Source organism: Paralichthys olivaceus, chromosome 18, assembly GCF_024713975.1.
Source record: "Paralichthys olivaceus isolate ysfri-2021 chromosome 18, ASM2471397v2, whole genome shotgun sequence".
Taxonomy (NCBI): Eukaryota; Metazoa; Chordata; class Actinopteri; order Pleuronectiformes; family Paralichthyidae; genus Paralichthys; species Paralichthys olivaceus.
The window spans coordinates 14,976,937-15,004,406 of record NC_091110.1 but is presented as its reverse complement, the minus strand read 5'-3'; the positions used below and the strand labels follow the sequence as shown (position 1 = coordinate 15,004,406).

Sequence of the window (27,470 nt, the reverse complement as noted above, 5' to 3'; positions counted from 1 at the left end):
TGCAGGTTCTTCTCATTATTTCTGAGAATTATATCTATTTTCAGTGATTCTGTGACAAATGCCGACATCCATTGCTGATCCAGGAAGTTGTGAGCACTTAGAGAGATAGAGAGTTATGGTGTGGATGTTGAAGCACATCCATCTTTTACGCAGAGTTTGCATCGGTTCTAGACCTGCAACAAAAAACCTTTGTTTTTAAATTAAGTATATTATATACTCCATACATGGTACACGTGTATAACCATAGTACTTTAGCTGCGTAACCCTACCTATAATTTAGTCATAGTTCATTTACCATGACCATTATCTTTCCTAACCATACACAGCATTACATCTATACTGTAAATGCCCCATGACCTCTTCACTTATCCCAGTTTTCTCCTCCCTACATCTAAAGTTTTGCAGCTATGCTTCAACATTTTGCAAAAAAAATTTCTCCAGACAATATATTCCATTAATTATCTTGTGCTTAAAATAATTAAATTTTAATTGAAGGTGGACACCCTGGATTTTGTCTCTCTGAACTTACCATCATTAGATGGAGCTTATCTGGGCTTCATGCAGCCTGATGAGGCTCTGAGCACACCACTGGTAGAAACCACACCCTCTTTTTTTATGCTTGAGAGTGTTTTTTTGTGTTTATTTTGATTTACAGGTGATAATGTGCATTTATTGCATTCATATAAAAACAACTAAAGCTGAAGGCAGTGGGCAGTTTTGTTTTGGGTTTAAAAGTAAAATGAATGAATTAATTTAAAGACACGGTGACTCAATGCAATGTGCTAAGATGATGTAAGTTCCTATTGACGAAGGAGCATTCACAAAAGTTTTATTTCTTCAAACTGTGAAATTTTCACTTCTTACATACACTCGCGTAACATCAGCATAAAGACGGAAGTCTGTGCTCTCGCCTCTCTCTCTCTCAGCCGCACTTCTTTCCTGCTTCACAAGTCTGCAACAGAAGAACCTTTTTAAAAAGCTCTTGTAACGAGGAACATTTTTTTGCGTGGATAAGGAAAAGGACACATCAGATACACTGCCGGGGATGGAAATGTGACTGTGTGATCACTTATCTCCCAGTGAAGTAGCCTGGAGAAAAGCTGGAACTTAAGGAACTTGTCATTCTTATGCAACTGTGTGATTCTGTAGTTAGCGCTGTGGAAGTCGGAGCCATGGGGAGCTGTCAGAAATATTTCTGAAATAGCAGAGAGTCTGTGTTTCTGCCTGTTAGCCCCTCTCATCTCACCCTCCCTCATGCTACTCCTCTGTTTTCAAACATATTTTATCTCCCTTTCCCTGCGTCATTATCTACTCATTGCCTGTATCTTTTTATTCATTCTCTACCCTGTTATTGCTTTGGGCAATTGGACACGTGCAGCGAGTTCCTCCAAAATGAAATAGCTGGTGTCACCGTGCCGTGCGGCCTCGCTCGGCTGAATTACAACTAGGGTTGTTTGTAGAGGGTGAGCATTAACTTTCAAACCGCTGTGAGCTGTGAGCCGTCAGGTTTGGCACAACTTCACTCTCTGTGATGAGAGTCCAGGACTGAAGTAAGATAATCCCTCTGTACTGCCATTGCAACAAGCTGGCACCTCAGACTCTGTGGTCTTTCGGTACGTTCATTACAAAGAAAACTGAGGGTGAAGCTCCAGTCAGAGGAATGAGTCACCAGTTCTCAGCGGGAAGTCCTTAATCGTAAAGAATTCAAGTATGATTTGAAAGAAATGTCATATACAAATATGTTTGTTTGACAGAAACTTGGCTGGAAGAGGTGAAACAACAGAGGGCTTTTGTGAATCTCATTGTTTGCAGTGACAGAGCTTCAGTCTCTGAACTTATTTGTGACCTGAATGTTGAACGTGATTTGCGCAGACCGAGTTTGACGGCCCCTTAGCTGGAGCAGCTTGTCTAAACCAATCAAAAATAATAAGGCTTTTGTGATGTAACTGTTGTGGAGGGAGATTTTCACATGCACCATGAAGGTTCAGGTTTTTGAAATGTTCAGTCCTGGTTAACTCGGGGGTCAATACTGATGTGGTTTAATAATTAAGATGCATGAATAACTTGAAAACCTATATTGTTGCTTAATGCAGTGGTTTCTAAACTAAGGGTCGGGTCACCCTGTGGGTCACGAGATGCAGAGAAGGGTCATTTCAAGATATGCAAAAAAATACTTAACTAATTTCCCTTAAACTGATTTCCTTTGTCTCCACATGACCCGTCATGAAAGATTAGCATCACTTACATAAAGTCAACTAACAGCAACACAGGAAACATTGCGACATTTGCACATAATTTATTTATTTGGTAACTAGCTTGAATTGATATCCTTTGGGATCATCAGGGTTTTAATTCTCTGGCACTGTTATTTTGGAAGTTATTTTGATCTCTTGCACAGGAAGTGATTACGATTATTTTTTGGTGTTTTAATTTGAACAGTTTGAACAACAGTATGGCATCGCTTGAGTACGAGAGAATTTATTTATAATCCTATTTATACAGGATTTACTGAAAAGTCACCTCACGCTCACCTCCCCCTGCAGACTTCTTGTTGCTTACGCTCCATTTACTATTTCACCCAGTTTTGTGTTTGTTTCCTTTTTCATGCAAATTGCTGCACAAAAGAGCAGCACAGGTTGTTTACAGGTTGTCACAACACTTGAGAGCAATGTCAATAAACTGTATTGTGTAGTACTGTGATGGATGCTACCAGCACAACCTTGAACACCTTATTAGTTATATTCAATACATCAGGATGTTGATGGAAGAAAATAGGCATTTCTCTGTCGTATCAGTTTTAAATGTGTTGCATCAATCAGTGATATATCTGCTCCGATGTTTTGTTCACTTGATATTTTAGTATCAGCTGATTTCTATCAGTTTGTTACCTCAGTGTGGAGGCGAGACGAGGCACCCTCGCTCTCCAGGCCCAGAGCCCTGCTTTCCTACAGATGAACACTGATTGAATTTCCAATCCTGCAATGGCCAAATTGCTTCTTGTTTTTTGACAAATTTCTCTCGTGGGGGAGAAAGTAGTCAAGTGCATAAAGTAGGAAATGGAAGAACGGTGGAAAAAAAAAAATGAGAACAAGAAAATGCAGGGGAGATTTAGATGGAGAGTGGGTAGACAAAGTAAGCGCGACGTCGGCGTGATTTCCTGTTCTCTCTTCTTCTGTGTCGATGGCCTTCAGAGAGAAATTGCTTGAGAGATGTTAAAATGATGTGAGGATGGAAGAAAATTAAATAAGATGGTATGAAAAGGAAAAGACAGTGAAAAACTTATGAGTGGTTCCAGGGAGCTGATGCAATAATCTCTTCCAATTCACACTGTAGCCTTGACTTATCAGTATATGTGAGCGGCAGGAGCAGCAAAGCATGAAATACAAAAACAGATCACATAAAATATGCAAACAGTAACTTTGGTTTGTTCATGCAGGTCTGTCCCAGAGGCAAACATATTTGATCTTTATGCTTTTGTGCTTCAATGCAATTCAGAGCTCAGCGTCCTTCCAATATCGACTGTGTGCCAACCTCTCCTGAGCTCTCCACTGTCATTCTTCTTTTCCACCCTCCTACTTTTCTCGTCTCTTCTCCGTTTTCATGTTCATCTCTGATGTGTCACCCTTGTACTTGGCACACTCGTCCTCTTCTCTTATCTACTCCCACAGATTTCAACTCTCTTGACCTTTCCTCCTTTCATTTTTTTTTTGTCCTATTGTTTTTTTTGTCCATCATAATTCTTTTTCCTCTCATTTTGCCAGCATCTCTCTTCTCTTGTTTGTCTGTCCTGTCAACTGTCTTCTCTCTCTGTGTCCTCCTCCACCTCCTCATCCCCTCTTCTCTCTCCTTCTCAAATGTAATATATCCCTCCTCTCCTTCCCTTCTCTCAGAGTGAGGACCTACCCTAAGGATTCAGCCTTACTGGGCAGGGACACCGTTCGAGCCCTGATGTACTACGCCTTGAAAGTCTGGAGCGACATCGCGCCGCTGAACTTCCACGAGGTGGCCGGCAGCGACGCAGACATTCAGATCGACTTCACTAAAGCCGACCATGACGACGGATATCCGTTTGACGGGCCGGGGGGCACAGTGGCGCACGCGTTTTTCCCAGGAGAGAGGTTCACCGCCGGGGACACGCACTTTGATGATGACGAGGCGTGGACCTTCAGATCACCAGGTGAGGCACATTGCTATCAGGTAAAAAAAAGTGTGTGTACAAATGTAAGGCATCAATTTGGTGTCACCAGCAAAGACTGATATTAAACTGGCAATGTGTTTACTTTCTCTAAAATGTAAACTATGTGTGTGTGATTCAGATGATTGTGTACATGCTGACTTCCTGAAATGCCCGAAGATGATTCCAAGATTTTTGCCTCAACCCAGTGTCATGAATCCACACACACGTCAGCTCACAAAAAAGAACAAAAATCTAGTTCTTAATTAAATAAAAAAATGCCAGACATCTGTCAAGGCTGCACGTTCAATTCCGACACAGCCCTTTGTCACTCTCTGTCTCTTTTACAACAAAACCTGTGCTATTGATTCAAGGCTGAGTGCACAGAGGATATCCGAAAACAAAAACAACTTTTATTTTAAAGGTAAGCTGTTCATCACAAATGTTAATTGAAAAAAGAAGAAAAGATTGATCAATCAATATTCTTTATTTCATAAGCCAATAGTTTTAAGCATTCAAAATTAAATTTCATTAACCTTTAATGAGCAGGCTGAAGTCTCAGTTGTACAGATCTCATAACCTTGTCTAATAAACCATATCTATGTGCATAATAAACTCTATTATTATTAAGTCTGTCTTTATTATAGTTTTGGGCACGCAGGCTGTGTTTGGCTGCTTCCAGTGAAAACCATTCACCCGTGTGTTTTGGCTAATTGATCCTGATTGATCTGGCCAAATTTCTTTCATCAAACAGTTTTCAAAGAGCTGGATTACTCGCTGAGGGAAATCTGCGAGTTAGAAAAGAGGACAGGACGACAGCGGCTCTAAGTGGAATTCAATCAACTCTGCCAATCAAAGGCAGAGCAGCTTATATCGGAAATATCTGTCATTCTTAGACGGCTCCAGAAAACACAGCACGCTCTGGCTGCTTTTGGACTCACATTCACTGGTTCATTAATCCACTTGTTCATGCATTCACTCCCTCACAAAGTGAAAACCATCCTCTCTGCAGACATCATTATTCTCTCGCCTCCTCTCTTCACTTTAGCTGAACTGTGTGTGTCCTTCTTATCATATGAATAATTGTGAATTCCAGAGCTTTTACTGTGTGAAAATGAAATTATTATCGGCACAACAGGACAGTTTTTACAAAAACATGTCCAAATGGGGACATTTTAGTTCTCTAAACCTCTGCTGTCCTGTCACTTAGCATCAACCTCAGTTTCTTCCGGCCCTCATTTAAAAAAACAAAGGAAGGAGGGAGGTGGCGAGCGGAAAAGGGCAGTACAAGTCCACTCATCCAGACGAAATGAGCGGATGGAGCGATCTCGTCACACTGATTGGATCGTCAGGCAGAGGCTGCCTCAGTCGCGGTCAACCGAATGACAGCATAAATCATTAACTTTCTCCGACTTGCTTTCTTTATTCTTCCCTTCATGCGGATGACTTGACTTTAAATGACATACCTCACTCCTCTGCTCAGCACCTCCATTCATCCCTGCTTTTTGAAAGATGGGTGGACAGAAGAGGAGAGAGGAAATGGTGATGAGAGCATTAGAGGTGATGTGAGAAAGTTTGAAAGTAAAACATCTCTCACAAGTCAAAAATAAAAGTGAAGTTGAGCATGAAAGTTCATAGCTGACCTTGGAAACAGCTGTATGACGAAACTTAACTCAAGTTCAGAGGCACGGCAGCACGGTAGGGAAGGCAGATGATGGGGCCCCCAAGCTGAGAGGGGGCCCCTGAGAACAGGTGATTACACTAGTCCACAGCAACAAAGAGTTTGTGAGAACCCCCTTAAAATTCTATGTACAGGAGACTGCAATAACCCAATTGTTGGAAACCCCCTATAAGGAGGCCCCATGCTGCTAGCTTTGTGCCAAAAGATTTATATTTCTGGAGGTTTGGTTGAAGACTAGAATGTCTAAATGTGTGTGCATTATGTGTATTGGATGGTGGCGGGCGTCCCTTTTGCCTGGGGCCCCCCCGAATCCCTTGTAATGTGTGTGCACTTGCCAGCAAGGTGTTTGGATGCAAGGGATCTAAGGGAAGTTCGCTGAGCCGATAGTGTTATCTCAAAACAGATGTTCGATCTGTTTACAGCTGTGAGGTCAACCAACAGTCTCATAACTCGGTCGTTTGACTTATTAAAAACAAGTTGCATCTGTCGTTTTAGAGCTAATTTCCATCAGGCTGTTTTAAGGTTTGTTGATAAAGGTTTGCGTGACGAGTGGCCTGAAGATGTAATCCCTATAATCTTCTGATTTAGCACCAATCTAAAATTTGTAAATCAGGAAGTCCAAAAATGACTCTGGCTCGGAGCTGTGAATGAAGAGCTAGCCAAGATGAACCTAGCTTCAGGGGGAGGCTCAGAAAGAGTTGCCAAGGATGGAGCAAACATATTGAGGGATTCAAATGTGCTTGAAACAAACTTGATAATATGAAGTTGTCAGAGCATCTCTCACAGCAGAAATGTTTGCACCTGTGTAAAGACAATATCTCTCCTCTTCACCTCCTCCGAGTTAGAGCCGCCAAGCTGAAAAGGGCAAGTTCTGAAGAATGCAATAAGACAGGCCTGCTCTGAGCTTTAGGCGAATGGTTGTAATGGATCTCGGATATTATGTTTTCAACATTTTCTGTCTAAAAGCGACATCCTGGCATGTTTGTCCAACGGTCATCAATAAAGTGTAATTTTCCAAAACATAGTTTATCATCTGCAGTGAGCTAGTGATGACAAACCCCCAGAATACACATGGAACTCGGTCCAAACCTATAATGAGAGATCCATTGGCGTATGCCCAGCCATTCAAGCACTTATTGAAAATCCCCCAAAGTCACAATAATGGAGGACCCCGTGCATCATCCATTGCAATGGCATAGATCTTATCCCCACATGCAGATGTTCTATCAAAATGAGCCCAACCTAAACAAAACTCCTGCAACTGGAGTTTAGCAGTGCCCAAAGTGATTGTGATGATTTTAAAGAAATCAATGCTCCGTCATAGCAGATAAAGATAATGGAATCCAGTTCTGACAGGGTGAGACAAACTGTGAATCAGTCACGGAAATGACAGCTATGTTATTGAAGGCTTATTGCTAATTTCATACGCTGCTCATGAGCGACTGACGTCTGTATTAGGTCTTTGTTCCTGTAGGACTGAAAATAGAACCTAAGCAGCTCAGAGCTAATTGTCACTGTCGGGCTGTTGATTCCACCATCTGCTGAAAAGTCCCCAAAACCAAGAGATGAAATAAAGCGGTGCCAAAAAGTTAGTGATATGTGGGGTTGTCGTAATTCCTCATCTGACTCTAAGTGATGCCTTTTCCCTTCCAGGAGAAAAGAATTGCTTGACTTGGCAGCCATGTACCTATTCCTAAGTACATCTCTATCTCACCCTCAGACATTCCAAATAGAGATTTATTTCATCTTCGAAAGTGGAAGAAAAACTGAGAGAAGCTGTAAGCAGGTAACATTTCATTTTGTGAAGCAGCATCTCAGATACGATCAGAGATTCTGCTTTAAAGCCAGTCGGCCTTTATACATATAACCCGCACATTATCTTGTGTGATGCACTGTACGCAGCAGCTCAGTTACAGCTCATTACGCACCAATACTTTATTTAATGTTGACTCATTCCTAACAGGTTGCCTCTAGTGGGCAAGATTGGTACTGGGTACAAGCAGCCAACGATCATATGAATTATTAATTTTGTTTCTGTGTCACATTGTACAGTTTTGTATATTATATGTGTATCTTTTTATTGTTATGTTTACGTCACTGAACCACGCTGCTTTTCCAACTCATTTTCAAGCCCTGAAGTTCAGTGGTTCGTTCTGATATCACGAACGTTGAGGGTGAACTTCCAAACCAAAAAGTCTGCCCAGCTGTCCCTGGGTCAGTGTTGGTGCTCAGGTCAGGTCGTTGAGGGTTGATCACATATTGTATCGGTGAACCCAGTCCCATAACACACAACACCCTCTCACCCTGAACGACACAAACACACAGAGAGGGACGGTAAAGGCTCTGACACGCAGGTAAATACTTTATAGATATGCTGGCCCAGCACGCCTGAAGCCAAGTTCACCGCTGTGTTTAACTGATGTCCACAATGTTGCATTCTGACCTCATGTTTTAGATTAAACTTCAGCCTGGAAGACGGTGTGTGTGTGTGTGTGTGTGTGTGTGTGTGTGTGTGTGTGTGTGTGTGTGTGTGTGTGTGTGTGTGTGTGTGTGTGTGTGTGTGTGTGTGTGTGTGTGTGTGTGTGTGTGTGTGTGTGTGTGTGTGTGTGTGTGTGTGTGTGTGTGTGTGTGTGTGTGTGTGTGTGTGTGTGTGTGTGTGTGTGTGTGTGTGTGTGTGAGACGGAGAGGCTGTCTGTCCCAGCTGGTGAGTCTGTGATGGGGCCAGGACCTGCCTGGATCTCCCTCCTTTGTTTTGCGCTGTCAGGGCTGTGAACCATATGTCACAGGACAGTGGCTCAATCTGCTCCAATTAGACCTCCGACGGGGCAGCGGCAGCGCCGGCAGACGATGCTGCAGTTTTGCCAGAGTGTGTGTGTGTTTGAATAAATGTATGGGGGATGATGGCGGGGGAGGGGGCTGACAACAGCTGCAAAGATATAGATTTGGCTAATGGCAGCGGGGAGCGGAGGAAAAAGGGGTCAGAGGTGAGAGCTGTATGACTGTAATTGTTGTGTCATTGTCTGCCTCCATCATCCTGAGAACTTAAACACTGTTATCACTGAGCTGCAGTAAACGTTATTTGTACTTAAGGTTTTAGCTGTTTCAGTTTTTCCCACCTGAATATTCACAAAGACGTTCATTTTCGTTGATTTCTCAGAATAGTTCATAGATCTTGATGAAAAGGTTATGTTTAGTGGACTGATACTTATGAGTGTGTGCAGCTCTGTGGTTGATTGGCTGGATGTTGGTCTGATTTAAGACAGAATCACTTATCGTTACTGTCCCGGATGTTGAATCTGAATTTTTTTTTTTTGACCAGAATTGTTTGGTATCTGAATTTGGCGTGGCGAATTTGAGCAATGTGAATATATACGTATGACTTTAATATTCTAAAGCTTGAATCATTTACAGCCTGAATTTGTGAAGATAGAAATACAGAGGTTTTTGAATTTCAAATCTGGTGAGACAGATCCAAATAAAAATCCGGATCTTCTGAATTTAAAAGTTAGTGTCATGTGTTGGGCCCTGGCAGAGGTGCACACTCTTTCTAGTCAACGTTTTTTGTTTAGCTGATGAGTTTCTCTTCTCTGTAAATCTGAGGCTGAACCACTGAGGCATAGAGAGGGGGGGAGTTAATTAAACAACTCTTAATTTCTTCATGTCACACTCTGCCGGCTTCACCTTGCTGCTATTTCACAACTCCTTCCTCCGGCGTCTCTCAGGCATTGTTTAGCAAATGTCAGTGTCTGCCTCTGTGCGTCGTTTGGGCCTATTGGACAGGCGATGCTCAGCCCTGCGCCCGCAAAGCTATCGGATCCATCAATTGTTTTTCTTTGCAACTTTTTCAATTGTGTGGTAATCCCCTGAAGAGATGTAAACTTGTTAGGTCAGGCCCAGAAGGTAAAGGGAGAATGTTGGTGCTTCAGCAGATCGTGGAGTTCTGTAATCGTCTTTAGAAAAATGAACCTTATCAGACAAATCCGTGGCTGAGTAATTGCCTTTGCTAATTCCCTTGCCCCATCTCCCAGCGCACTGTTCTCAGCAGGGCCCTGAATCTGGGTCCGCGAAAGGCCATCTCCTAATGTGCACGATGATGCTGAATAGTGGAATATTAAGCACCACATTTAGCGGACCACTTCACCTCATGCTGTGTGATTGATGGTCCTGGTGTCCATTAGCAGCGATGAGAGGTGGAATCTCACTGAGATCAAATAAGCGAAGGTCTGTAAGTGCGTTTTTTTTTTTTTTTTTACTTTGACAAGCACCAGATTGCTTCTATTAATTATCACGATGACAGCAATCTGCCTCTGTAAACTGATTACTCCGACTAAAACAAAAGCATCATTAAGCAGGTGAATTTTTCATGATGCTCAATTCTTTCCATGCACGTGCTCCTGTGGTGTGCACGCAGCCTTGTGTTTATCTCTGTGAGGACGTGCTCATCATAAAGACAAGAAACAAAACACAATAGGACGCAGGTCATTGTATTATAACAAATACAGTTATTATCAGTCAAGGAAGTTGTGCTTTCATTGCTGTTTGTCTGAACATTTGCAGGATTATGGGAAAACTGCTGCACCGATTTTAGTGGGGGGTGGAGCTAGGAGGTTTTTATCACTTTCTACAATATTGTGTTTTTCTGAAATGTTTGTGGATTTCTCAAGAAATAAGAAAAAGAGATCTTGATGAAAAGGTTCAGACATATTTATGGCTGTTATGAGTGTGTGCAATATTGTTCAGCTTGATTTATCTAAGGGGACTGTTGTGCCTTGGCAGAAGTTAACGACATGCAATTACTTTGCATATATTCAAATATGAGCGCCCTCTGCTGGATCCCGAGGGTGTAAGAATGTACAGTATATTTTGAATTCGAAAAGGTCAACTACTTCAGTAAAGTTGTCTCCGCACATTCAAATGAAAAAAAAAAAGATTAATGAATCTCCAATCTGACAACAGATAATGGTACTAAACTGTAGTCATAGATCTTTATTGCAGATTCTTGATTACGACTTAAACGTTATTGCTTTGACATTTTACTCAAGTTCACTGGCTCACTCTAAATCTTTTGTCTTGAAGGCCTATAAAATGAAACTCATGTGAGATCAAGCCTCCAACAATGTGCAGAATTTCTAGATTTGTCTTCAGTTTGTTCATATCTAAAAATGTTGAAGTGCCTAAAATGTGTTGCTAGAGGACGATTCAGGTTCTAGGGCCGTGGACAGGATAAATAATCTTGTTCGTGCGTCAATCTCTATATTTTTTGTGGGTGTAGGAGAAAAAGAGAGTGCTGTTACAGCCTCTAAAAGAACAGGGAGGACAAAGGTAGACTTCAGACACAATGGGCTACATCATGCTGTTCAATGCTCCTTTATAAGACATTTTTAAAAGTGCAATGTTGTTTTTCTTTTCCCTCAAACTCCTTTATATCCCATCACATCCTGTCTGTGTCCTGGGTTTCACACAACGGCCGATGCTTGAGGCAGCAGAGCAGACAATAAGATTTGAAAAACTGTGAAACTATTCAGATGCAGAAAAAACAGGACCAGGTCTATAAATACACAATAAGATATTAGAGACGTGAACAAAACAAAAATTGTATTTTTACTTTTCCTTTGAATTCAAATGAGGTTCTGACATTTCTAATCATTTTTGATTCATGCAATTTTTATTTATGCCCTTTTACATGTTTTTACCACTTGTTAAGTGTCCATATGACATGTTGTGTTGTGTCGCCATTTCCAGGTTTCACTTTCACCGTGGTTTGTCATCTCTCAAACGCATAGTGAGAAAAAAAAGGCACAGAAAGACCCAACAGCCTTCCGACAGCCAGTAGGAGAGAATCTGATCTTTACTCTACCCCCTTAACACTGCAAGCTGAAATCCAGTGGTCCGTCTCAGAGACAGGGCCAAAGTTTACTGGATTCTTGGCCTAAGTTAACAGTTAGTATTTGAAATGAACAAATTTAACTCTCGTCTCTCTGTGTTCTCTTATGTGGTAAAATTCTTGTTTCCCGGCATATTATTTATGATATGTAAATTCAAAAGGACCAAAAAAAAAAACGACTTGAAATTCTTCAACTGCAAAATGTACAACAAAGATTCTCATCAAGTGCAAACACGGATTCTTTTTATCTGCACTCAAAGTAAACTTCAGTGATTACGTCACATCATAATACATGATGCCCTTGACGACTCACCAACAAATGGTGCTTACCTAGAGAACTGTCTGTAATAACCAAGGTTGTTTCATCATACAGGAGAAGACACAATAGACACATCTACCACTGTGGTGAGCGCACAGCATTCAACATTTCAGCTAAGAAACAACATGAAGAACATTTTGCTCTCTTACCAAATGTTGTTCCACTGTTTACCTTGTTAGATGCCATCTGAGCCAGTGGCAGAGAGCAGAAAAAATAACCTCATATTCTGATTAAGTTCCTCAGAACAACACTGACAAATTCATTTTGACGGGGCTGGAGAGGAATGAGGCAAAACAACACTGTTTAATTATGTGTTGTGTGAAGTTATTCTTGGCCCATTATTCTGTTTGACAATTCCTCATCAACTTGTACGAATTCTAAATAAACTTTTTATTCACTGCTTGAATAAGTGGAAGCAGGAATTAGCTGCGAGATATTTTTACCACAATGGAAATGAAGAAATGTACCAGTTAAAAAATTACACACGTATATGCTTTATTTGTAATGACATCAAAAGACAGACATACGATTCGATTCCCTGCTAAACAACTGCAGATGAAAACCTTGGCGGAGGTAATAACATTTTGAGGAGACTCACAATAACAAGCCACACTAACTACTTTGGATTTATTCTGTGTCAGAATAAATGGAAAAAGATATGAAATACAACTTTAAGTACTGACTAATTGACAATGAAGGAAGGTAACCAGCACAGGAACCATTGGTTCTGTCGTATAATTTTGTGGTTTTCATTATTCTGTTCACCAGTTTATGGATCAATGAGGAGCTCTAGTCAAGATAAGAGGCAGTTTTTGTGCCTTGCTGTTTCGAGTGTCCTCAGTTATCTCCTGGAAGGGAGAGTTTAGATAATGTGGATGGAAGAGGTTGTTAACGATGTTGGATGCAAACTGCTGCAGCCGGGAGAAGCAGACATTTCGGAGAATGTGCACGTAGTTGCCAGTGACTCGATTATATTTGTTTTGGTCTTTATCCCAGTGTGTCGTGGCCCGGTGGACTGGATGTTGGCTGTGGTCCACCACTGTTTCTGACAGGCAGCTTGTCCTCAGCTGTTACATTAAGTGCGCCCTCTACCCCCCGCTGAGCCTTTTCACTGACTGAATTAAAATTGTGATCTCAAAGGAAAAGGCAACTTGAATGATTTGCTTTCAAGTGTCTTGTCAGTGAGTTACCATGTGTCATGTTTGATTCAGTTTTGCTTCTTATCATGTCTCGTCATGTTGTGCTGTGCCACACCATTTCTTGACTCGGTTAGCAGATGTTAGGGACAATGCTTCAGTCATGTATCCTACATCATCAAGTGTTATGTATCAAGTATACAGTCTGAATCATGAAGTAGACAACGTGCAGGGACCAGGGACTATTTTCTCACTAAATTTCTGAAAATCCAATATCCACTCTTCATATCCTTGAAGTGTTACGACAGGGCTCAAGCCAAACCTACGAGTCGTGTTAAACCCAGACAGGTCGCCAAAAATGTAGTCTCCAATTAATCTATCCCCTGAAAAAAATCCATGCAAGGAGAATATGCAAACTATTCCCCTTGCTGAACCGTAACAATCAGTGTCTCCCTCATGAAATGTATCATTTATTTTCTAGAACGAATATTTTGGGGTTATGCTCCAGCCTAAAATCCTCAAAATGACTTCTTAAGAATAAGTGTAAAAAGTTTGCCATGTAGGAAAACCAGGACGAGCTGTGCAAAATGTTTTGAGGTAGCCAGACAGATGATTTGAAAATCTCCAGAGTTTAGAATTTCTAGTGAGTCAAGCCTTTAGTTCTTATTATCAGCACCATGCGATGAAAGCATGCAGTTTGATAAAAAGCTACTAAGGGCCTCACCGGTGAATCCTGCAGGACAAATATCGAACCCCATAACACAAAAGGATTCAATAGTCCGCCGAGCTACGTGACTCTACTCTCTCTGCCTTCCTAACGAATCCGGTTCATCCATCCAATTCTCTCTGCTCCGACTTTGTCCGCAGGCATCACGTCTATTCTTTCTGACGCACATGAACCGTAAAACTGATGACACGGTACATATTCTGTTGTGAGCCCCTCTTTTCTCTCTCTCCATCCTTCCTTTTGTTCACCTTTCCTCTCTGCACTGTGTGCTCCTGTAGATTAGAGTTGGCATTTGCCTCCTGCATACCCCAGGTGGGTACTGTAAGCACGAGTGCAAGGTTAACTGAATGCAGACTTGAGCTAAGCCACCAAGGAAATCTAAGCTAGCTTGGCTCGACATGCCGACTATTTCTGCAAATCTAAATCTCCTTGCCCCGGGTTTTGTCTTGCTCTGCAAAGCCAGACAAGGAGTTTCAGTGGTTTTCCAAATGTGCTTTAATAGCTCAGAGGCTTTTTAGGTGTCTTTCCCCACTCAGGTTTTGATTGGCAGTGCATCGACTCAGGCAGTATTACCATAGTTATCGCACCACACCACACGTCTAACAGCACTCAAAGCCCCCTGAGCTGTCTGTCATGCCTCTTAATTTGCACCAGAAGCAGATGAGTTGAGAAAGGATGAAATACCTGAACAGGGGTTGGACCGGGTCATGAGAATCTTGCATATTCTACATATGCCAAAATGTATTAAACACAGTTGACCATTTAAATCACATTATGAGTGACTGACATAAAGCGGTTTACCCTGTGCCACTTTTATCTACTATAACAACTGTAATAACCAAAAATTCCCTTCGTCAATTAAGGTTTGCCTACGTTTGTTGGTTAGTTTGTTTTTTCAGATGTGGTATGGATCATAGAAGAACCAAATTAAATGTTGGTGTATATCGAGGATTTGCTTTATGCTTATTTTCTTCAGTTTCTTCACAATTAAAATACAGGTTTTTGACACTCATCCATGTTCTGTATCTCTCTCTCTCTCTCTCCGTGTCCTTCAGACTCCCATGGGATGGATCTGTTTGCGGTGGCTGTCCATGAGTTCGGTCACGCCATCGGCCTGGTCCACACCTCCGCCATGGAGTCCATCATGAGACCGTACTACCAGGGTCCTGTAGGAGACCCTCTGAAATACGACCTACCCTATGAGGACAAGGTCCGCGTCTGGCAGCTCTACGGTACGAGGGAACTTACTGTTTGTGTGTGTATGTGAAGGGTCATTTGTTATTTCCACCAATAAATCTGCTTTCAGTGTTACGAAAAGCCACACACATTATTACATAGTATTTCAGTACCTGATTAGAGGGCAGCTTCATTTTTCTGTAAAAACTCCTCTGAACTGTGCCCGACCTGAACCCAACAGGCGTTCCGATGCAGTTAACATAAGCTTCACTGAGTTTGTGCTACTCTGTCCCTGACACATGGCCAGACCCCAATTCGTATATCAATTCAAAATGATTTGTCCGAACCCGGCCTTGGCTGGAGCTGAGTTTCAGCTCTCTCTTTCTGTATAAGTTCTGGGGACGCTGCTGTCAAAAAGAAGCAAAGTGGAAGTATAACTATGAAGGAGGGTGGCTTCAAATGGAAGTATGACATTTATCAGAAGTCAGTGTGGAACATTTTCTGGTGTTTCAACCTGCGTTAGTAATTACAAGTAATTACAGGAGACATTCGTTTCCATCATCATCTGCTGTATTATCACATTATGAACATGACATTTACAATTCATACTGGTTAATTTTCATAGTTCATAAAATAAATCTCTGCTTCTTCTCTGATAATTCCTGTTGAGACGCACATATCTGCATTCTCCGACACTTCCTCCTCTGCTTCACTGACCATTACTCAAGAGTCTCTGCTGTAATTACGCGTGTGTTCCCGGTGCAGCGGCGGAGGCAGCTGCTCGCCGGTGGCAGCTCAGAATATTGAAGATACAGAGACCTCCTCATGCAGGAAGCAGTTGATGAGTTCTGTAGAGCGAGGTTATTGATTTAATGAAAACAGGGATGGAGTTAATTGGGCTTTGCTGTGGCATTTGACCTTATAACGCCGCTCCCTGATACAGGAAAGCAGCAGGGTTGAGAGAAGAGAATGATAAACATGAAGAGAGAGAATGAAGTGCGGGAATAAGTGGCGAGGGCAAATGAATTGAATCAAGTTGAGGTGAAGTGAATGGATGTGAAGTCGAGGTAAAACTGCAGGAGAAGAACCACACACAGTATTCGCTATGTAATACTATGGTGAAGGATAGGAAATTAATGACATAACAAAAAGAAGACAGTAACTATGAATCAGCAGAATGTTACTACATATTTTGTTTATTCACTTCCCAGGTGTCAGAGACTCGGTGTCCCACACAATCCGACCCGGCGGCCCCTCACAGACAGCTGAGCCTCCCGTCCTGCTCGACCTTCCTGAGAACAGATCCAACGTTCTGTGAGTAAAAAACCCAGGTTTTTTCACATGCAACAAAATGTTACTGGGCTGTACACATAAAACATCCATTCCAGCCTCTTGGACACTCCCTCAGGCTCTAACTCGAGCACCTTAATGCTTGAGCCCAAATAAAACGCAGTGACCCAGCGTCACCGAAGCTGCAGTTTAACAGATGTTTTCCAGGCTTCACTCGCTGCAGATCTCTTTCAACATGACACTGCCTGTGCTTTAATGGACAGAGGAGCGCTGGTAGACCTCGTTTAGACCTGAGTGAAGTGGACAGTTTGCTGTTCGGTCGCAAATTTCTAAAGTAAATGGAACCTGACCCAGACCCAACAGGCCCTCTGTTATTTTGTGACCAAACCCAAACCGAGCCCAATGTTTTCCCCGATCACAGACACATGCCGTGTAATAAAAAAACAAGTAGACAGCCCAGCCAACATGACGGAACTCAACCCCAACCCAAATATCATTTCAAAGTTTTCTTCCAAACCCAAATGAGCCTGGCACCAACAGGCTTGGGTCGAACATCCACACCCACAAACCCCAAGATGCATTGAGGACGCTTTTTAGATCTGGTCACTCAGACCACATTCGGAGGTGGTCTGGGACCCAAAGCCACATTTTGGACCCTGTTCAGACATAGTTTTAACATCCGTCCTGTGTGAGCTGATCAAAAGTGGTCAGAGCTAAGTACAGAGACGAACGCACCCAAATGCGTCCTGAATGCGTCACGTTGACAGATAGCTGGGACACATTCTTTTGACTGCATGACCTCAAATGCATCGTGAGCCACATTGAAGAGACACTTACTCAGCTGACGTCCTCTGACCCGTTTCACAATTAACCAAAATTATTTTTACCCTTCTCAGTGTTTCCCAAACATTGATTTAACTGTGGCCTCCAACATGATATTTATATGGACCGATACATTCTGATTTTCTTTTTGTGTCAATAAAAATCAGCTGTATCTCCCCACACACATCCATCTTGAAGTGCTGCTCTGTGATATGTCTTATGGCTTCTGTTAGTGAAGCTGCTGGTGCACATAAATACACACGTATTCCTTAACTGTGCCTGTTTACACAGTCATTAAAAATAGGAAGTTAAAGCAATAACAAAAGTTCAGCTGCATCAATAAGAACGCTAAACTTTTAATAGGCCTCACCCAGGTGGTGTTTATTGCAGGGAAACTGTAGTGCATGTCGTTCTATTATTCTGATTGTTCCCTGTACGTCAGGGTGATTAAGTTGTGATTGTATTTTAAGTTTTTATTATGAATCTGTGCAGGATTTCGCTACATATATTGTAAAGAAGAGTTTTTTTTTGCATCTTGATATGAAATCATGAGGTGTCAACAAAGTAAATAGGCTCGGTAATTTGGAGCCGGCTCATCTAATTAGGTAATTCCCTGCAGCGAGTTGGTCGGCTAAGAGGCAGAAGTATTTTTTATTATCAAGGATAATTAGACTTAAATTTGTCTATTAATTTTGAATGTACATAAACATACTCGCGCGCACTCACTCCCAAACCACCAAGCGCTAACCTTCAAGTAGTCCCTCAAGAGGTCCAACCAAAACAGCTTTATGAACCTGTCTTCATTCTGATTAAAATTAAAACTTATTTTCCACTGGAAAAAAATTTTTTTTACAACTGCCTGCAATGCAAATAGTTCACTCCCAGGTGTGATGGAAACATGAAATATGACATCAGAGTTAATTGATTGAGTGAAATTTCTGAAAATCAAAGCTACACTTATTATAACACTCAAAACTAGCTCATATAAAATATTATTTAAAAAGTAACAGATATTTCAACTCACCCTTTTTCATGGTGTCCTTCACTGTCAGTATTTCAAGTCTCAGAAGATTTTACGATGAGAATATTAAAGACAAAGTTGGATACTTATGCCACAATGAAAAGCTCTGACAAGGCCTCTGATGCTAACCACTGAGCAGTGGTGTGGTGCTAATAGAGCTCTGAATAGAGACCTTTGTTGGTGATACAAGGCCTGGCAGGCTCCCGCTCACAGGGTCGTGGTGCTGATGGACTCATCATTGGCAGGCCGACCACATCGAGGCTTTAAATCAGTGATAAGTGCACGTGATAGAATCCCCTCTTTAGTCTCAGCCTTCTCTCACTAACCCATGCACATATCCAGTCACAGAAGAAGTGGGAATAAAGTTTGGATACCTAAAAAGACGTTGGACAGGATTTTATGTGGAATAAAAATGTTCTTCCTCCATCAGCTGAAGAAAACAACATCGACTGTAGTATTTAAAAGTTTAAAGTGTTATAAATTGTCCTGGTTTGACCAAGACGTTCCTTCTCCCCTCTTTTCTTATCCCCTCTCTTCCTACTTTCTTCACGTCTCCCAGGCTGGCGCAAGATGCCCCAGACAGATGCTCAAGTCACTTTGATGCCGTGGCCCAGATACGAGGGGAGGCTTTCTTTTTCAAAGGTACAGCAGCACAGAGGGAGAAGAGCGAGAGACGCAAAGCTGCAGAGCTGCGTGGGAAAAATATATTTAAAAAAAGAAATTAGCTAAATGAGCGGAAGTAAGATAGCGATAAGAAAAGAGGATGAGAGGAGCTGAGGGGGGGAAGCAGCTGTATAGACACCCAGCTGAGCCGGTTGAGCCCCGCTAACAGACCGCAGCCCAAAAATTACATCAGGCTTTCATGCCTGCGCCTCTGGAGGGATCACCCCGAAGCCTTCCACTGAGATCCAAGACGAGAAGCAGACTCGCAGACGAGAAGCAGCAGTGTTAACAATGCTGAACTCTAATTGACATTTTGCAAACCTTTATTATTAAAAAAAAAAAATAAACATTGAAATCTTTTACATAACTTATAGCAAGACTGGACATTCGATGTTTAGAGATCATTGCTACAGTAGCTTCTGTCTTTTCTTTTTCTGAAAGTTGTTATGAGGGTTTTATGAGAGAATATGTGATATAATAATTTCCAGTGAGCCACAGACATGTTCTCAAACACGTACTTTTCCACGTAGGAAAGTACTTCTGGCGACTAACTCGAGAGAAGCACCTGGTGTCTCTGCGTCCTGCACAGATCCATCGCTTCTGGAGGGGCCTGCCGACGAACCTGGACAGCGTGGATGCCGTGTACGAGCGACCAGGAGATCACAAAATAGTCTTTTTCAAAGGTACACAACCATCTGCATTTCCAATATGTCATCAAATTTCAAGTTGTTCATTAGTGAAAATAAGAATCTGGAATCGTAGGAGTTTCTCTATTTTTGTCAGTAAATATTTTAAAAGATAAAATAAAAAATCAGATGTTCATACTTTAGTACATACTGTTTTTTAGAATATTTTTAAACTGCTGACCCAACGTCTTTTTAAAATGGGATAAAGGAATGAAAAGAGACGGTTCGCCACTTCCATACGACGTGACTGGGACTCTGAGAGAAGATGAAACAGAAGAGTTATAAACTGAATAAAAACACAGGTGCAGAAACAAGGGCACAAGTTGTTATAAAATGTTTTGCAGTTTTCTGGGCGAAGAACGTTCGTCACTGGCTGCAGATCAAAAACATGTGTAAACATTTTTAATTTATTATCTTTTTGTCCTTCACATATTTTACAAGTCTCTCATCTTTTCAGATGAATCATCTCAAGTGGATCCGCCGTCTGCCATGTGTGATCTTTACCATTGTAAAGTCGATTCTCTGTGTTCTGCCTCTTCAGGTCTCAAGTACTGGGTGTTCAAAGACAACATCGTGGAGGAAGGTTACCCTCGTCCAATCAGTGACTTTGGTCTGCCCTTGGAAGGCTTAGATGCAGCTTTCGTTTGGCTGCACAACGGCAAAACCTACTTCTTCAAGGACAACCACTACTGGCGCTACGACGACCACCTGAGACGCATGGACCTGGGCTACCCCAAAGACAGCACGCTGTGGAAGGGGCTGCCGCCACATCTGGACGACGCCATGAGTTGGTCGGACGGTGAGTAGTCGATTTTTGTAATGTGACTTTATCATTTTATAATTACAAACAATCGGACTATTTTCCAGTCATTTGGTGAACCACAGTTTAATCTTTACGGACACAGACACTTCCTCTGTGGTCTCCTCAAAATGAACTGTAACAACCATGTGGATCTTTTAACATCATCAGGTCAAAACAGATTTCCCATCAGCCTCAGTTGTACCTTTACTTCTAATAAACACATTTTAGCACGCTACCATGATCAAAGAGAGGAAACATGCTAATTCATGCTGCTGTCAGTATACGACTCAAAATAAAACAGACTTTTACACCTGGAATACTAAGACACTCAAGTAACAATAACTGATGTCGTACATGTTAAACGTTTGTATTTATTAGTTCTACTACTACTTCTACTTCTGTCACTCCAAGATAACACATTCCACCACATAAATCTATTTCATATTTCAGTATTTGTTGTGATTCATACAGTTTGTTTTATTTGAGTTCATTTTGGCAATCCCTGTCTGCGTCCATGCACATGTTTTTGTTGGCATAGCTGCAGTTTTCAGATTAGAGGCACATTTGCATTTGATTGTTTTTTTTTTTTCCTCATTTGAAAATATACTTTTTTTAAACATTTTTATCAGTTATTTTTGACGTAGCGAACATGATCTTTCCTGCCAACGCTCAGCTCCACATTAACAGTCCAACACGTTCAAACCTTGGAGCTAACCCAGTGTAATCACAGAGAGCGTCAAGGTCGCAACGCCTGCTCCAATCAAAGCATCCACGCTGCAGTCATCTGATCATGTATGCATGTTAATGAAAAGGTCTAATGGGGACAATTGTGCTGCATTTGTTTTCTGTTAGAGTGTCGTGTGTGTGTGGTCCTGTACCTTTGTGAGGACCTTTTTAAGCATAGACCCTACGGTGTGAGAACATTTTGGCTGGTCCTCGCTTTTTTAAAGGCTTGTTTGAGGGTTAAGACTTGCTTTTAGGGATATTGTTAGAATTAAGTTAGGGTTAGGCATTTGGTTTTGATGCTTAAGGTAAGTTTAGGGGCTGGCAAATGCATTATGCTAATGCATGTCCTCACTAAGATAGGGGTACAATAATCTCTGCGTGTGAATTAAGCTCTGGGTGGTGTTAGATTTTAAAAATACCCAGAAAAGAAAAGCAGCCACTGACTCTTGTAATGTGAGACCTCTCTCAGTCGGAGCCAGGATGTCCCTAATCCCCCCTGCAGCATGTGAATACAAGGAAGCTCTCTCCCTGTCAGGTGTTTAGTGGCCTGTGTTCTGTCTTCTCAGCTTGTAGACTCAGAGGTCTTGCTCCAAGCTCTTTGATGTTGGTATGCACGTGCGTGTGCGAGTGAAAGAGAGAGAGAGAGAGAGAGAAGAGGCCAATCGCACAGTCCCAACCCTGCTTCACCTCCGGCTATTATCAGCACAGAGCCTGCGAGGGTAAACTTGGAAACCTACATGCACAAGCGCACATAGGAAGACCATGGGGCCTGGGATCTGGAGCCACATCAAAGCCAGCTCTCTGTTTGTCTCAGCAGCTCAGGATGAATATGAAGAGAAAAGAGACAGAGGGGGAGAGAAAGAGTGATACGACAGCAAGGAGGAGAGACTGCGACACCTCTTGATGAAAGATGAGCAGAGAGATGAGAGGGATACCTGAGGAAAAAGATAGGAAGGAAAAGAGGGGATGTTAGAAGGATGGATGGCTCAGAGGACAGATAGAGGAATCCTAATTGCTGCTACAGTCTCTGGAAAATGTGAGAATACAGCGGCACATTTGTCGAGCCAAAGTTTCGAAATCTGTAACCACAAAGTTTAGAAGTGAATCCTGCATTTTTCATACGAAGCGTTTTAAAATAAAAGGCTTTAAAATTTTAGAAGGGGCCTCAGTCCAAAACATTCGACTGAACTTCATCTGAACTGAAACAGTCCCCCGGTTTTTTTTTTTTACGGTGACAGTTATTGGATGAAAAGAAAACAAGTGTAAAACTAGAAATTTCTCGCTAGCTACAGATTTCCCTTCAATCTGTTGTTGTCTTATTCTCAACATATCCACTGAATTTACCATAAGCAACAATGAATCTATCCCACTAATAACTGCCTGTGTGTGTAGCCACGGCCTGAAATAGCTCATTCCAAATCCATTGTCCCGAAACAAATAGAAACACATCAGTGAGCCACAGTCCCAGTCACATGCTCCCATTCCCTACAACCTGGGAACTGCAGTAAATTAGCAGTCGGTCCCTTATGCAAAGTACAGAAGAATACTAACTGGCATATTAATCCAAAAATGAGTAGTACAATAAATGCACTACTTAGCCCTGCTTTTTATTTAACTTTGCAAAGCAAAGCAGCTTTTGTCAACTTCATTTGTTCGACATTGCTGCGATTTATCTTGAGTATCAAAAGAAAACATCTTCTCAAACTGATTCAGTGATTACTCGCCAGAAATGGGAGATTTATTCACCAACTTTGACGCCTGTCTGACTTTTGGTCTCTGTGGAAAAGAAAGAAGCTGAAGAAGACTGTGGAATTCATGCCTTTGGGCTCTGTCTTCCAATAATGAAGACAGATGGATAAGGAAGAGATTGTCATATCTAGTCACTTTTATTTATGTAGCACATTAACAACGACAGTTGAGCCAAAATGCAAAGGAAATAATTAAGTTGGATAAGAAGTAATATGATAGAATCAAAATGTTTGCAAGAGAAAAACAGTAGAAGACTCGATGAGGTAAGATGAGGTAAAAAAAAAAAAAGGAATAAACATTTATATCAAGGCCAAAGCCTTAATAAAGTAGAGCAACAAGCTGGAGTGCGTAAATCACCCTGTGATGTAATTTAAAAACCATTCAGACGACAGATTTCTACATTTAATTCATACAAGGTGATGCGCAAACGTTCTACACCACTCCGTGTTCAGGTCCTTGACCAACAGAAGATATTCAGAACCGAACTGAAAGCTCTGATTGTTCTATTTTGAATTTGCTCTGATTTCATCATCGTACTTCTTTCAACACCGTCAACGTGACAACAAGACACCTTGAAATTACTTTAATGTCTACAGATTTAACTCAACTAACCCTCACCCGAACAAAAAGAATGTTACGACTGCAGTTATCACTTCTGATAGCTATTTTTCACAATGACTTTGCAGGCTTTGTTCATAAAACGTGGTATTTCCACAGTGTGAAAGTCTTTTTCTCGAGATTCTGTCAGAGCCTTTTTAGTATTTTGGTGACACTAATTAACTTAAATATACTAAAGTGAAAGGACAGGCACAGTAGGGGGAGTGTCGGTAACGATCAAGTGGCACGGTGCAATTACGGTGTCAAGAACGCCCACGAGGCGTTTCTGTGATCTCGGCTGTCCAACAGAGAGCCGGGAAGAAATTACCACATATTCAGATGTATTTTAAACCCTTTTATGAAAATGGAATCCTCATGTATTTTGCTTATTTATTCTAAATATTGAACATTTGTGTAGTTGCAAATTAAACTAGATTTGAATCTATTAAAGTAGCTGCTATTTTCTTTTGGAGAGAATCTTTGATCAGGAGGTTTTAGTTTTAAGAATCATCTTATTAGGAGACAAGCTCAATTTTTATCAGAGCACATCAAACAAACCCACTGAAGAAATAAAAACAATATGTCTTCGGGTTGTCCGTCTGACCCATTTTTGTGAACAAAATATTATAAGAACACCTTGAGGGAATATCTTCAAATTTGGTATCAAAATCCAGTTGGACTCAAGGATGAATTGATTCCATTTTTGTGGTCAAAGATCAAGGTTTCTGTGACCTCACACTTGAAGTGTTTGGATTTGTGAACGCAACATCTGAGAAACACTTTAAATGATTCTTTTCAAATTTGGCACAAAATCTTCGGTTGGACTCAAAGATGGACTGATTAGATTGTGGTGGTCAAAGGAAATGGTTGTTCTTACCAAACATGTATTTCCTTGTGAACACATCTTGGAGAAAACAAAAAATATGTCTTCAGCTTTGCTTCAAATGTTCACTTGTACTCTATTAGTAATTGATTCGATTTCAGTGGTCAAAGGTTGAAGGTCACGATGACGCATTCAATAATTCATTTTTACCAAAATGAAAAAAACATAATTTTGTGAACTTATTTTTGCTTTATATTGCATAATTTTTTTCTTGCCTATAGAAATGATAAATGTATGTGTATGGTAAAGAAAACAATTATTTTTATTAAGAAGAAAGACCCCTGCCAGGTGTGTATGGTATATTCCACTATGGATTTGTTTTTACATACACACCCTGCTGATATGCATCTTCTGTAATCGCAATCAAATTATTCTCCTTGCATCTCAAACAGGTGGGGGGGGAGGTAATAACACTGTGAGAGTGCTAAACATAAACACTTTCTACTCTGGATCACTGGTTCACGAAATTAAGGCCCTTGATGTTTCTACGTGTTCTGTGCTTGTTGTGTGTTTGAGATGAGAGCAAAGATAATTCTGTTGACAATAAAGAACACACAGACACTAACACCGAACCTCTCTCTCTTCTCTCTCTGTGAAGGCTCGTCCTATTTCTTCAAGGGGAAGGATTACTGGCGAGTGCCGGGCAGTGGCATGGAGGTGGAGGCCGGGTACCCTCGCCTCATCGCCAAGGACTGGCTGCTGTGCACGGAGATGCAGTCGGACTCTCCCGACGCAGAGCCCAAGAGCACGGAGACGAGAGGAAACGTGCAGCATCACCCGGACCACGCGGAGAACGGGTACGAGGTTTGCTCCTGCACCTCGGACACCGCCTCCCCTTTGGGCGCCCGCCCCTCCCCTTCTCCCCTCTGGCTGCTGCCACCACTCTGGACGCTCTCGCTGGCCCTCAGCTCCGAACTTCTATGATACCAAAGCACGGGACCTTGAGTTCCTGAGCTGACTGGTGGAGGGCCAGTGGACACAATCCAACAACTGGAATACTTTCTTCTTATTTTATCAGTTGGCTTCATTTCTGCTCTCGTTTTGTTATTATTTATTTGGCGTTTGGTCCTTAAAGACATCAACCTACCCACATTGCTCTTTAATGATTATGGAGGCAGAGATGATGGACTGTACTTATATAGCTCTCACATTCACATACGCATTTAAACAGCAACATTCTATACGCAGCACTTCTTCTACCCCCACCATTCATACACTGTCGTCACAGCCATCAGGGGCAATTAATCTTGATATCTTGCCCAAGGTCACTTTGGAATACAGACTGTAGGAGCCAGGGATCGAACCACCTTCTGGTTTGTGGACGACCCTCTTTACTCCTTAACCACAGCTGCCCACACAAAGGAAAGAGTTATTGATTACTTCTCATCATGAGGACTAAGTGATGTCTCACACACAGACGGATACAAGGCTGCTTGGGTTGTAGGCAGGTGCAGAGGTGAACGACATGCGGACACACACTGTTGCTTATCTTCTGAAATGACAGCAGATTTTCATATTATCACACTTTCCTCTGGTGGTGTCTGAGTATACAGATGGTTCTTTTTTAGGTCATAGTTTCTGCCTCCACCCCAAATCGTTGGAATTAGATTTTTGCTAAGTTGAAAAATGATATTTCAAAAACAGTTAGCGAAAAAAAAGATCAGTATTAAGGCTCATTTATGCTCAATGGACAGAGGCTTCTCTCTGTCTGTGTTGATTTGGTCCTGATTTGTGAACATCTGAAAGCTCACAGATACGAATGAAACGGAGCAGTACCACCGGAAATTGTGGGGGGGCAGTGTTGCCAATAGATCAAGTGAGACGATCATATCATCTGTCACGATAAGTGTAGAGATGAATCCAGAACATCGCAGGATACCACCACAGAGAAATGAGTTTGAATAATCTTTAGTAATTTGGGGAACTGACCCTTTAATAAACCCTATAATCCACACATATCCATCACTGTTCAAAGTGAGGTTGGAACCAGCTCGACGTAAGTGCTTGTGACGGCTCTGACTCTTGCCGACAGTGTGAAAACTTCTTACTGTGAGAGCGAGACAGATGCTCGGATGAGTAGCTGGATGGACTACGCCAGTTTTTTTTTTCCTACTAAATCCCTCAGCTATACTCTGGAGTGATGTGCTGCTGCTCATGACTACATTTCCATGGTTTCAGTATTTTCGCCCCTGGGTTGGAAGTAGTCCCTGCTCTTGGTTCTCTAGTATTTCCCTGTTGACTTTCTACATTGCTTCGATCAGGTTATAGAGTTTATAGAGCCTTTTTGTGACTGTTGGACAATTCCCCTCTCACCTCTTATAGTCCTTCTGAAGACAAGGGTCACAACACGGCGTCCAGATTTATTCTTGCTGTAAAGATATATTTACCTATAGACTGATATATTTGAGTTGAGAGGTTCTGCAGCTGCTGCATATCCAAGTGGGCTGTGTATATTTTAAGCTGTGTTTTCTAATGTAAAATATTTTTGTAGAAAAATAAAAGGATCTGACTTTATCGGTTTTGTGGGCTCACGTGAATTTGTATCACTGAATTTATACGTCATGTCCTGCTCTCTATATTCTACTCAAGTGCCTGAATGCTCCAGACATTTCCCCAATGTCTTCTTCATTTATAAAAACCAGATTCAGAAAATTATCCATGGTTAATTTTCCAGACATTTTCCGAAATTCCTGAAAACAGCTTTGGAGTACTCAATCTTGCGTCTTGAGCTAGTGGTAAACCACATTGTGTCAATCACACTGCACAGACACGTTTGACATGTTTCTTAAGGAAAGTAACGTCACAAAATCCCAAAATATTCACCTGCTCAGATATGACTACTACAGAGATCAAAGATAACAGCATGACAGGCCTCTCGAGCCTTCACACACACACACACACACATAATATTTTACCCTCTTGAGTAGCACAACTACGTACAGACAGGAATATCTACATGTTTGTTCCACCAAAACGAATGCAGACTCAAAACCCTCATTCTGCTTTGATGTAGAATCAAGTTTAAAAGTTTAAAAAGTCACCCAGTCACTGCTTCTGCCGACAGCAGCAGTTTTCCTTCCTTCCACTTGACACAGTCGAGTGGTGTTAATTAACTGGTGCAGCTCAGCAGCCAG

The 27,470-nt window shown here is 41.7% G+C and overlaps 1 protein-coding gene across 1 annotated transcript in view; it reads left to right on the top strand.

Annotated features, from left to right (window-relative positions):
• LOC109626003 (matrix metalloproteinase-17-like) overlaps positions 1-26,850 on the top strand; it is a 52,052-nt gene extending 25,202 nt beyond the window's left edge. The window contains exons 4-10 of the mRNA XM_020081653.2: positions 3,891-4,177; positions 14,977-15,153; positions 16,309-16,411; positions 18,790-18,872; positions 19,424-19,576; positions 20,121-20,378; positions 24,935-26,850. Of these exons, the coding sequence (XP_019937212.2) occupies positions 3,891-4,177; positions 14,977-15,153; positions 16,309-16,411; positions 18,790-18,872; positions 19,424-19,576; positions 20,121-20,378; positions 24,935-25,260 (1,387 nt within the window). The 3' untranslated portion in view covers positions 25,261-26,850. The remainder of the gene's footprint in view (positions 1-3,890; positions 4,178-14,976; positions 15,154-16,308; positions 16,412-18,789; positions 18,873-19,423; positions 19,577-20,120; positions 20,379-24,934) is intronic.
• The last annotated feature ends 620 nt before the right edge of the window (positions 26,851-27,470 follow it).